This window comes from Epinephelus lanceolatus, chromosome 6 (assembly GCF_041903045.1).
Source record: "Epinephelus lanceolatus isolate andai-2023 chromosome 6, ASM4190304v1, whole genome shotgun sequence".
Lineage (NCBI taxonomy): Eukaryota > Metazoa > Chordata > Actinopteri > Perciformes > Serranidae > Epinephelus > Epinephelus lanceolatus.
Window position 1 is genome coordinate 15,190,657 of NC_135739.1, and position 12,408 is coordinate 15,203,064.

At 40.9% G+C, this 12,408-nt stretch overlaps 1 protein-coding gene across 2 annotated transcripts; it reads right to left on the reverse strand.

Moving 5' to 3' along the window:
* Nucleotides 1-1,619: 1,619 nt before the first annotated feature.
* On the reverse strand, nt 1,620-10,009 carry abhd17ab (abhydrolase domain containing 17A, depalmitoylase b). Of its 2 annotated transcripts, XM_033622010.2 has the most exons (6): nt 9,716-10,009; nt 9,226-9,596; nt 7,806-8,176; nt 6,132-6,326; nt 5,202-5,381; nt 1,620-2,193 (listed from the first exon to the last, which is right to left on the reverse strand). In XM_033622010.2, exons 3-6 carry the CDS (start codon nt 8,168-8,170, stop codon nt 1,968-1,970), a joined length of 966 nt encoding a protein of 321 aa, XP_033477901.1. In that variant the 5' UTR covers nt 8,171-8,176; nt 9,226-9,596; nt 9,716-10,009; the 3' UTR covers nt 1,620-1,967. The 2 variants fall into 2 exon arrangements, with proteins under 2 accessions (XP_033477901.1, XP_033477900.1); XM_033622009.2 differs by having other exon boundaries at nt 9,226-9,987.
* Nucleotides 10,010-12,408: the final 2,399 nt, after the last annotated feature.

Consider the following 12,408-nt stretch of genomic DNA (forward strand, 5'->3'; position numbering starts at 1 on the left):
CACCTGTCGCACAGAAGAGCGGAGTAGCACTGTCATCATGTTGGACAATAAATGTGCCCACATAGGTGACCTGTCAGATTCCTAATAATAAGTCCCTCAGAAGAGCTTCTTAGTGTGCTCTTGGCTAATTTTGTTAATGCTTTACGACATATAAAGAACTATAGTGCTGCATTTTATTGTGAAAATACATCTGTTCCTGTGCTTTTCTGTGTAAAAGTGGAAATGAGTTTTAGTCATCAGCCATTAAAATGAGAAAATCAACTTGCACTTTTCATAAAATACGTGATTTCAAAGTGAAATTTTCATTTCCTTCTCAAGATGGTGTGCATAAGAGCAAGATGGCTGCCAGACAGCATTAAGGAGATGAAAACAGGCTGGAGGTAGAAAACTGAGGCCTGTTTAATTTTAGTGTTGCTTCTCTGTTCCAGACACTGAGGGGAAACAGGAACTTCGCTGACAGCTGTGACCTACTGGTGTGAGACATAAACAAGATGAACTAAGACTAAAACAAAGTAGACAGGACGAGCAGACTCTCAGACATTCCACTAAATGAAGGAGCTGGAGGTATTTTTTTTTCTTTTTTCTGAGGCCTCTTGAACTTCTTAAACACAGCCAGTCCCTCTCCGTCACTGGGATACAGATGTCGTGCAGAGAGGACTGAAGAAATCATAGAAAGAAATAACGGCTCCCCAAACTCACAGTTTGGTCTGTACCTCCGTTTTGGGATCATAGTTTGCTTTGTTATTTTAAATTAAGGATAACAACAGATCGCACACACTCAATGAGCACGATTCTACAAATCTTTGCTCAAAGGATCTGAGGAGATTTAGCCGGCTGCATATCAAACAAAAAAACAAACAAATGTGGAACACACCCACCCTAATGTCTAAAAGAGGGTTACCTGAGCAAAATGTTCAGTACAGTGAAAAACAAAATCAAAGACGCAAAATTCATCTCTGTGCATGTGTGTATCAAGTACACACATGAAGCTTTAGGATATTAGAAACACTGTTCAGTATAATGCAGTCAAACCCGGGGAAACGACAATATAGTTAGTTGATCCTCAAATCAAAAATACATATTTTCCTTCTTACATGTAGCGCTATTTATCAGTCTAGATAGTTTTGGTGTGAGCTGCAGGGTGTTGGAGACATCAGCGGTAGAGATGTCTGCCTTCTCTTGAATATAATGGAACTCGATGGCGCTATATCTCCAACACTGCAGCTCACACCAATATAATCTGGACTGAAAACAGCACTACGGGTAAAAGGAAAAATATGTAGTTTTGATTTTGGGGTGAACTGTCCCTTTAAAATGGATTGCATTAGACTGTACAGGGAACTCTGTTACAAATCTGTTTGCTATTCTAGAAGGTGATTAAAAAACATAATATTCCCCAACACAAGTCACAAGCACTTTTAACAGTGTGTTCTTAGTGTTTCCCGTGCTTCACCATCATCCATTTCATTTAGGTCAACAGCAAAAATGAAAGTTACACACAAACTCTATGAGTAGGCTGGAAAATTGCTGGGAATTCTCCATGTGGACCACAACGTACTGGATCTACATGATTAGTTATCAGTTTGTTATTCTGTTAAATCTCTTTTCATTATTTAAAGTTTCTTTCCTGTGGACACTGTCCATGTTATTGCACAGTATAGGAATATACCTGCTGCCACGCATCACACAGCAGCTGTACTCTTAAAGTGAACGGCTACAAAAACAACAGTCTAGAACGCAGGTTGTGACAAAGTCTTTCACACTCACGCCGTTCTGATGCTTATGAACATGTTACTTTTCTCCAAGATGCATCAAACCGTGGTCCATTAAAGACATCCTGTGCCCTGGAAAGGAAGCACTTCAGTTTGTGACGCACGACACCCCCAGACGTTGAGGGATGGTTTGGATGACTCTTGGACACAGAAAAATGGTAATGACAACATTGATGAGGATCCTGGTGGTGACGGTCAGGCGTGCTGTACTGCCAGCTCCTGTCCTATGAAGCGGCGCAGGCGCTCCAGATACTGGCTGTACAACTCAATGTCGTTGTGCCCCGCTCCCTCCACCCAAAGAGGCTCCACAGCCTTGGGGCAGCGCTCGAACAGAGCCAGGCCGTGGGAGAAGTCAATGACCTCGTCCTCTGTCCCGTGGATGATGAGCACTGGGGACGTGATTTTGGACACCTTCTCAATGCTACAGGAGGACAAGGGGGCAATGAGAAAAGAAAATAAGTGAGATTTTAAAGAAATTGATGATTTACTCACTACCATATTAGTTCCCCACCCCTATAAAAAGATCTGAAAGCAGACTGCACAGGTCAGTTAATAATGATCTACAGTTGGACTCATAAACCACTCGCTCTGTAGATCATGTCGTTAAAAAGGTGACATTGTAGTGGGTCAGTGTGCTGGTCTAAAAAAAGTCAGTAAAATGTGTTATAAATTAAACATCTTAATGGATCGGTGAAGCTTTATTTTTGCCTGGACTGCTACAGTACATTTTTATAGGCTATAAAATACATTTATTGCTTTGAAACAAAGGTGATATTTTAGTGTTATCATTTCTCTTTTGCAGTACGGTGCAATGTGTAGAAGTCCTGCCTGCAAAATATCTTATTGCCTGGATGCAGATACTTTGTGCACATTCTCATACAAGGTTACAGCAGTGCTGACCTCAGGGCGCCAGAATAAATTTTACACTGGTAGCACTGGTGCAACCAGCTTTCTCACTTGCACATAATTTGGTTTCACCCTTTTTCATTATTATTATTATTGTTATTTAAATCAGCATTTCTTCCTCGATGGCTGATAAACTAAACTCACTGACAAATGTGCTTCTTTGTCTCTGATGCAGCCGCCTCTCTCTGTCTGCTGTAGTAATCACTTTAATGTTGCTCAATGTCCAACCCACAACACTATCTGACTGATTACATGTTGTGAATGATAGCCTATCAACACTGATGGCTGCGGTGCCACAGGTGGGTCAAGAGATTGGAGATGGTGCTTTGATCAGCGAGCGAGCTGTGTGGTCAACATAAGGCGGAAGATAAGACTGATATGCAATTTGGTGGCAGTCTAGAATCTTGGACCCAGTTCTCACCCTTCTGGGCAGTACAGAAGAAAAACATGAGTCTTGGGATTTCTAGAGTTAATCGATAGAAATTAATGTAGTTATTGCCAAAGCAATAAATACATTACAGATAGCTACCGTAAAACTTCAATTAATAGCCCGGGCTATTATTTGCTTAGAAATAAACAGTCCTATATTTGGGACAGGCGTCTATATGGGACAGGTATTTAATTACTTTCAAACAAAACTGTTGCTCAGCAAAGATGGGAAATACAATCAAATTGTTTATTTAAACCAATATGAATATAACTTGCATAAAAATGAGGCTTCAGTAAATATATCAATTATGAATCATTCATTTGATCCAGCTCCGATCAGACAGGGCATTAGAGAGAAAGTGAGTTATGGAACTTGAGGATTACGGCACCCGGCACACCGACACAACACCACTTTATCCCCTTAAAACAATACTCACAACTTGGATTAATTTCTATATAAAACTCTTCTGATTCTTTTGATCTGAGGAATGGACACATAAATTGAGGTCACCAACAACCTGTTATTATCCGAAGAATTTCTATAAAAAACATGAACTTCTTGGCAGCCAGATTTGTCAAAATGTGTCGCCACACTGGGCTGGTAAAAGGGACTGGGCTTTTAACTGAAGTTTTACGGTACTTCTGCAACATAATAAGCACACAATGGTCAAATCTTAAAGTTATATTCAAGTCATCCCATAAAATATAGATATATTTTCACATAGAAAACAGCAGAGAAAGATACAGCCACAGATGCATGGAGGAAGGAGGGATGCCAGCTGCCCACTCTGAGTTTGAACAACAAGCGAAACACTGGAGGCTTTCTCAGCTCACTACACACACAGCAAGGCATCCCCTGGTTTCCTTCCACCTCTGCTCCTCCTCACTCACTTGTGCCATCTGGGACTAGACTCTGCGTTAAGGCTGGCGTTGGCTGCTATTGACCTTCGTCACACTCAGCCACTAAAACTAAACTGACAAGAAGAACAGAAGGGATAGAGCCTCACTAATGATAGCATTACTCGGTGCTGTTACTGTCCCGCCAAGGGAATTTGTTCAGTGGCCAAGATTTAAAAATAAAAACACAGTAACAACACATTACAGTGAACACCCACATTACAAATCGCACACAAATGTGGGGCACCAAATCTCTTCAGAGAAGGTTGTAACTGAGCATGAAGCGATCAAAGAACAACTGACAAGTACAGCACCAAAAAGTACTGATTTCACATCCACCTACTTAGGGTTAAAGGACTTTAATTTAATTGCTTATTCATACCAAAATGTTCCTGTTTTTAAAGATCATTGCACAAATAAGCACCACAAGCTGCCATTTACTGTCAATCATATTCAAAAGACATTAGCTAAGACTTTATTACCTGAGTGTAATAGCCTGCAAGTCCTACACTGTCATTAAAAGTTAAAGATAAACTAAGTTTCACTCAAGCAACGTCACTTTGAGACTAGAGTGAAAGAGGTTTTAGTCGCTGCACAATGAGATCACTCCTGCAAGATGACAAGTTCTCTTCAGAAATATTTTGAACACCCAGTCACATCTATGAAAATAAAATGAAAAAGATATCCACACACTCACTGAGGAAAACACTATAACTGAAATTACAGCACTAAAATGCAACCCCGAAGCACAGTAGCTGTTCTGTCGGAGCAGATGTTTGTCTTGGATAAGACACATTTTCACAAGTCTAAGTGGCAATTATGCTTTTCTACTGGCAGATCTGTAATTATGTGGAAATGCCAACTGACAGAAAAATAGTTGTGTTATCTATGTGTGTGTATCATGTTTACATGAACACCTTATTTAAGGATTTTATGAGACAGAGAGGGAGACCGAGGGGGAGTATAAAGACTGTGCTGTTGTCCATAGATTTCTCTGACAAACATTTTATCCATACAGCCAATTACATATTTAATGCCATATAATCAAACGTGTCAACTTAATCATACTGTGCACTAAAAAGCAAAAATGTTACTAATGTAATTTTAATTTGAGTGTCAAACATTTGATATTCAAGGCCGACAAAGAGACTGTTGAAAAGAAGCAAGAAAGGATACAAACATTCAGCAGAGACTTACTTGGGGAAAGCGTCGAAGCAATATGTTTTCTTTGTGTCGGGAAAGGCCACTCTCATGCCTGATGTTAGAGGCGAGTGGAGAACGACGGCAGCACACTCATACCGTGACGCCAGGTCTACAGTGGGCACTGTACCAATGCTCTGTCCATACAGGATAATATTCTCCGGGCTGATGCCATACCTGGTTCAAACCAAAGATTCATAGAAATCATTATAATGCAGGTTAATGGAAGTTGTGACATGTAACATAACGTGTACAGCGGTGGCAGTAGCAGAAGCACAAAACAGAAATATGTAGACCATGTATTGTATTTTTCATTGATTATTCTAGGATTGCTACTAGAAGAAGAAAAATAATTTCATAGCAGTTGGTTTAACTTTAGAAATAGAGTACTGAGGACACGCCAGTGAGTCAGAATATTCTGAATAAATATGCTAAAATGTCATAGAGAGAAGTGACAGCTACACCCAAATGTAAATTCACCTCAATCAACCCTTAGTCAATGCTCGGCGGTGTCATGCCTTCCTGGGGCTACAGCCACATTAAGGCAGCTCCGCTTTCGCTAATGAGACACTTTATCACTTCACATCGTCCTTGAGAGACATCTCACCCCCCCAGCCTTCCCACCCTTCATCCATTCATCTCATTCTTTTTTATTCCCACGGCATCTGTCCACACTCGGCTCTACTCCCTTCATCCCAGCTCTGTCCTAATCACAACCTCTGCCACCTTGATTCACCCCTGCTTCACATCTTTATCTCTAATCTAACCTCTTCTGCCCATCGCCATTTTTCACACCTTTCTGCTTGTTTTTGATGCTATGCACAGCAGCCGTAGATTAATTTGCTCCTAACTGAAACAAACTGAAAATGTATATATAATTAATCATCCCTTGAAGGACACATGTGGGCCAATTATATCATAACATACCGTGTGCGAAGGGCGTGCCAGGCAGCGTCTATGTCTGCGTAGAGGTTTTTCTCAGAGGGCTTGCCGGTGCTGACACCGTAGCCTGAGTAGTCGTAGGAGAAGATGTTGCAGTTGATGCGAGTGCCGAGGCCGATGTAGAAACTGCTCATCTGGCCAAGGTCGACTGCGTTACCGTGGGAGAACAGCACTGTAAATCTGAAAGGATACACATACAAAAGACAGGATAGTGGACGGGCCAACAGTCCCTGACAAGTACTTAAGTTATAGCTGGAAATACAGCAGACTATAGGGAATTATCAGTTATAGTGTGGCTGTTATTGTTCCCTGAGAAAACCCTTTATATGTATATTTTTTTTAAAAAGTGGTCCTTTTTACAGGAGCCAGATGACTTGAACACATCACTGGTAAATAAAACAAGACACTGTACAGACACTTGAAATTCTACGGGACTTCACTTGAGGCAGAAAAAATCAGATGAAGGATTAACAGTAACATTAAAACCGACACAACACAATCCAGTTGATCACAGCTCTCCACAACTCCAACCCGGTAACTCTACACTGAATCAAACCATAAGCAACCTGTTGTTAGGATAAACACAGCAAGGTCACTTGGACTCCAAGCCAACGCGTCTTTGTCTAAAAGTGCTGCATGATGGAGGATTGGTTTACTGCTCTTGTCAAGTGACTCTTACTTCTAGACATTTTGCACAACCTGAGAAGCAGGGTATCCACTATAAAAGCTTGGTATTCTAGCCCTTGCCTTTTATTCATGAATGCATGTTGCGCTCTTGTGAGAAATCTGATACTTTTTCTACACACTGACTTGTTTTGAAATCCTCCCTCGTGGTTTTGTTTATGAACCCATATGGCCCGTGGCTTCGCTCGAGGCCTTTCCACTCAGAATGTGGCATAACAATGACTCTGCCATATCAGGTCTAGTTTGGATTCATTCTTGTGTAATACTAGATAGACATTAATACAAGACACACAGACTGTAACACAAGCCTGTCCATGTCTTTTTAATTGATTTGGTAAATTAATCAGCAGCTGCACACAATACAGCAGGATGGGCATAAAACTGATAAATACTTTTACATCTCTGCACATAAAATAAAACTTCTGCTGCGAAATGATATGATCACTTCTCATAAAACCAATCACTGCCAATAAATTCAGTGACGCAAAGCTATGGGAAAGAAAGCCAGATAGCTGAAAATGTTGAGTCTGTGACTCACTGAAAAGTGGTATCTTAAAACTGAGCGTGACACTTTTTTATGATCATTATCATAAAGCGGAATTGCCAAGCCTGGGTGAAACTGAACATTCAAGTTCCTACAAACCAACAGAGCAAATGAGAATGGAAAATAGAGTGGTTTTGGAGACTAGAAGAAATGTTTAAGTAAATGGCAGTGATCCATGAAATAGCAGGAAGAGACAATCTTTAAGTCAGCTGAGTCAACAGGGAAACAAGTAAAGGAAGCAGACCTGGATGTGAGGGGAAAAGGACTGACAAGTAAGGAGGGTGTGGAAACACTTCTGAGGAAGTGACACACCTTTAAAATATCAGTAAGTAAGGTCAAGAAAGTTGTGGACTCTACAACACAAACAATCAGTCAGTTAGAACTGTTACCACACTGACTCAAAAGGTAGGTAAACCTTTCAAATGACCTACCTGGCATTGGGAACACAGCGAATGTACATGCAGCCGACTCTGTTCCCTCGGCTGGATCGAGTGAGGAAAACCTCTGTCGTGTCCAGCTCTCTCTGCGAGTACTGGAACTCTGCTCGCTCCGTCAGGTGGAGCTTCCATCTCCCCTCCACAGCCCCGGCTCCTCCGCTTCCAGCAACCGACGCACCGCTCCGTGCCCGCAGACTGGATGTCCCTGTTGCCCCTGGTGCAACAGGGCCTGCCTCTGGGTCTGGAAGAAAGGTATACGTGGGCTCAGGGGGCAGGAAGGCGAGCTTGGCTGCGATGCGGCTGGGGCACGGTGGGCAGCAGAACAGGCAGCAGAGCTCGCTGAGAGAGAGGCCATTCATCCTTCACTGTGCAGGAGGAAGACAAGAGGATCACTGTGCTAATGAGTCCACATCATCCCACTGTTAACACAATCAGATACTTATTACAGTGTAATGGCATTCAGTCAAAGAGTGGCAACGATCATGATGACAATGCCTCGACAACAGCTAGTTTATAACATCTAAAGATTACAAGCCATTAGATACAAAACATGTCACGTACTTTGGCTTTATCTTGATAATCTATTAATCACTTACAGGATTTATCTGGTAATATTTGCTCGTTAAACATTCACACATGTGGGGAGTGTCTCCTTTTTCTTGCCAATATGAACTGAATAATGCCGCAACTCACCATTTCTTTCTTTTTTTTTGATAAATCTGCATTTTATTTTCATTATTAATTAATTAATATTGTGAAATATGTGCCTGTTAAGATTGCTTTTGTGTTCGAAAAACAATCTAAGATTCAGCTTTTAAACTATTGTTGTTTAACTGTCACATCAGGCAAAGATAAGCGGCAAACAAACAAACAGTCACAATTAAAAGGCTTAACCCAATGAATGTTTTGAATTTTTGCTTGGAAAAGTGACTTAAACCTGTGATAGATTATCAAAATAGTTATTGTTCTTTTCTGTCTATAAACTAATCAACTGTTTCAGCTATAAAAGTGAGTAGTTTGGGGATGCTGTTTAAGCTAAATAGGCAGGTTTTATGGCTTTATAGGAGGCTCCGATAAACCATAATGATCATAACTCATTACTTTAACATGTTTTTGAGCTAATAATCAAAATATAAGCTAATTATGAGGACAATTATTGCATGTAGCACTCCAAACATACAACTAAATTAGACCTACCTGTTGAGCTGAGGAGCTTAATCTAAATTTGAGTCCAAAATAAGCTGTGTAGAAACAAGTTTATGGTTTTAGGTGAGGCTCTGGTGAATCATACTGATCATAACTCATTACTTAATCATATTTGTGAGTTAATAATTAAAATATAAGCCAATTATGAACATAATTATTACATGCAGCACTCCAAACATACATTATAGGACATCATCAGTAGACCTACCTGTTGAGCTGAAGAGCTTATGCTAAGCTTAAGTCCAAAACAAGCTGTATAGACACTAAGATAAAACAAGGAAGTCTTCCTCCACTTCAGTCAAATTCAAACACAGGATACTGTTTGTAAAGTGCCCTGTCAGCGGATGGAGGAAATAGTAGTGGAGCCTGCCGGCTGACAGGAAAGTGTTATTTACAAAGTATCTGCTGTGTTGTTTCTGTGAAGACTAAAGTCCAGATCACATCCATTGTGTCCACTTGTTGCGATGCTGACGAGTCACTCCAGATACAGTGTGTGGTTTCCCAAACGTGCCCTGGATATTTTGGGACGACAACTTTGTACTTGTTTTGACAGTAAGGACGTTTCAATGCAGCCTTGACCTGCAAAGTGACCGAAACAAATTATGAACGTTTCTTAAATTACAATCAAACACACACAGCAGGGCTTCCTCCTGTGTGTATGAGTGATATATCAAGAACAGCGACAAGTGGTATTTTACCGGAGGGAGAAGCTGTTTGTCTGCGCGTACCAGCTAACGCTACGCTGGCTTAAGCTAGCAAGAAGACACAAACACGGCTAGTCAGTGAAAACAAAACGCTCATTCGCGGACATCCAACCTGAAACACCGTCACTTCGCGGTTTTCCTACGTGTGTGTTTGTCTCCACGAATCCATTCTGGACGATGCCGTCGTCCTCCGCTGAATTTATGGATGGCGTCTTGTCATTTAAATTAATCCATGTACGTGCGGTGTTTTCCTTCTTCTCTGCCCGTTTCACCGCATCCGGAAGCGACAGCTGACAGGATGTGACGTCACGAGTTTCCATTGGACAATTAAGGGAAACTTGTTATCAGAGGAGATGACGACGTTGTAAAAGATGACATATTTGAACTTAATTGTTCATTTTCAATTTTGAAGAAAAAAAAATAATAGCGCATTATCTATTGTGACTGGAATGCTTATGAGTCATCACCAGCATTACTTAATATTGGGGAATAGAATAATTAAAGTTGGAGGAAGCTTATTATAATTAATTTACTATAGTTTTTAAAAACGAACAGGATGTGTCATTATGTATGTGTCCGTGGGCAACTGTGATAAAGTAATACTCGACGGGAATGCATGACTGGCCCCTCACCCATCCAAAACACCCACACACGCACACACACTGTCACACACACACACACGGAGGAGTTTCCCTGAGAGTTACCGAGCAAGAAGCTTTGTTGGCACAAGAACAACCTTTTACCGCCTATTACAGAGAACTGCAAATGTCAGCCTTTCAACGCATTTACTCTGCACCCCACCCATGGCCTATAGAAATAATAGACCACCTTGTTACAGGTCCTGCACATCCACACACACAGGTGTTTTTCAGTTATTCTGGCAGATGAGACCTCTTTTCAGGTTAAAGGGTTGGGTCACCCAAATTACAACAGACATTTCTTGTCACTTTCTCTTGCAGAATCCAGCCATGCAGATGGGTTTAGTCAGAGGCAGACCATCAGGAGAGACAAACCAGGACAATGTTGAGGCCTCCTGCCCAAAAATTGGGTAAATCAGCCCCTACTGGCTGCTGATAATGGCATATTTTGCACTGTAACCCCCCTGTAAACCTCCCATAAGGTACTATACAGTGCATCACCACTGCACTACAAAACCCCTGAGTGGGGCCTCTTTTATAATGTATGACATTAGGGTCAGAAGCCTGTGTGTGCATTGTGTTAATTATCTTTTTCAACAAATTATTACATTCGATCAAGCTCTACTGACTGAATGCATTTTTATGGGTGTGTGTGTGTGTGTGGGTGAGGGGGGACTGCTGCTGCTTTTCGTTCCACACATCGCCGGCTCAAAGCTCAAACGGTGCCTAAGCAGACAGAAAGGAGGCAGACTGTACTTAACTCTGATAAGACGAAGATGTACTTTATGTCAAAATATTAGTTGCTGCACCTTATCATCTTTCCAGATCCTGTCATAGTGTGTTTTATTCATGCAGATTTTTTAGACATCTCTGAAATGTCTGCCTCGACCCAGTTACAAATTTAATTTGTGATGCTCTCACAGCATTTAGAAATTCAACAACACTGGGACACAAACCCATGGACAGTGGGTGGACCATGGGTATACAGAGGTGTAAAGCACCTGTTTCTGTTACAATGATTCCTGCTTGATGAGTTTCCAAAGGTCACCATCAATGGATGCATTGTTTTATTTTCCCCCACACTTGCACACCACATGTAATCACTTCCCAGGTCTTGTGTGGTGAAATGTGAGGATTGATTATTGGCATGTTTTGGGTTAAAAGATATGCCACTGGGCAAATTCCTCTGTTGTTTTCCTGATCTTGTAATGTTGAGAAATCATAGTGACCTAGTTCTGTTGTATGTTTAAAGCAGAATAAGTGCTAGATTCTGTACAGTTAAGTGCCCCTCGTGGCAACCCCTCTTACAGCAAGCACAGCTGAACATTAGTTGCTATTGTGATGGTACCATTTGCGCCTATAGTGTTTTGCTTTGTATTTGAAAACAATGTACATGTACAAAGCAGTGGGGCCACAGCATGTGCAATGTACTGGAGCAGCAAAGAAGTCACGAATGCCTGTAACTATACACCACTAAATTATTACAGAACTGTAATGAGAATAAATCAGTTCATTTTACAGAAAACCTTTACAACATTAAAACAAATAAATACAAAAGACAAGTGTAATTTAAAATAAACTTTGTGAATTTATTGTTTTATACTTACTTACACATCATACAATCCTAAATCTTTAAAGAAAAACTAAATAAAAAGATATCTGGTGGTGTTTCTGGGGGACTGGAGTGCCAAGGGACAAGAACTACAGCTCTGTGAACATTGTAGATTTCATTTGATGTCCCTCAAGCTCATCTTGAAAAGACAGAATGAATCAAGTCATCGTCATTTGTCTTTACTTCTGCAGTGAAACTGAAATTCAACCAGACTCCTCTTCAACTGACAGGTTCATCATTATTCTCAATCAAAACCCTTGCACGATGAAGACATTATGAAAGGTTGTGCTAAAGACAGGATTGAAGACATCAAAACTCTATCGAAGCAACAGAACAGAAGGAAGAAAATGTATATGTACTGATAATATCTAGATTACTTAGGTATGGTTGCCCTATTTGCTGGTGCCTTCGTCACAAACAGTCAAAACAATGAGTGA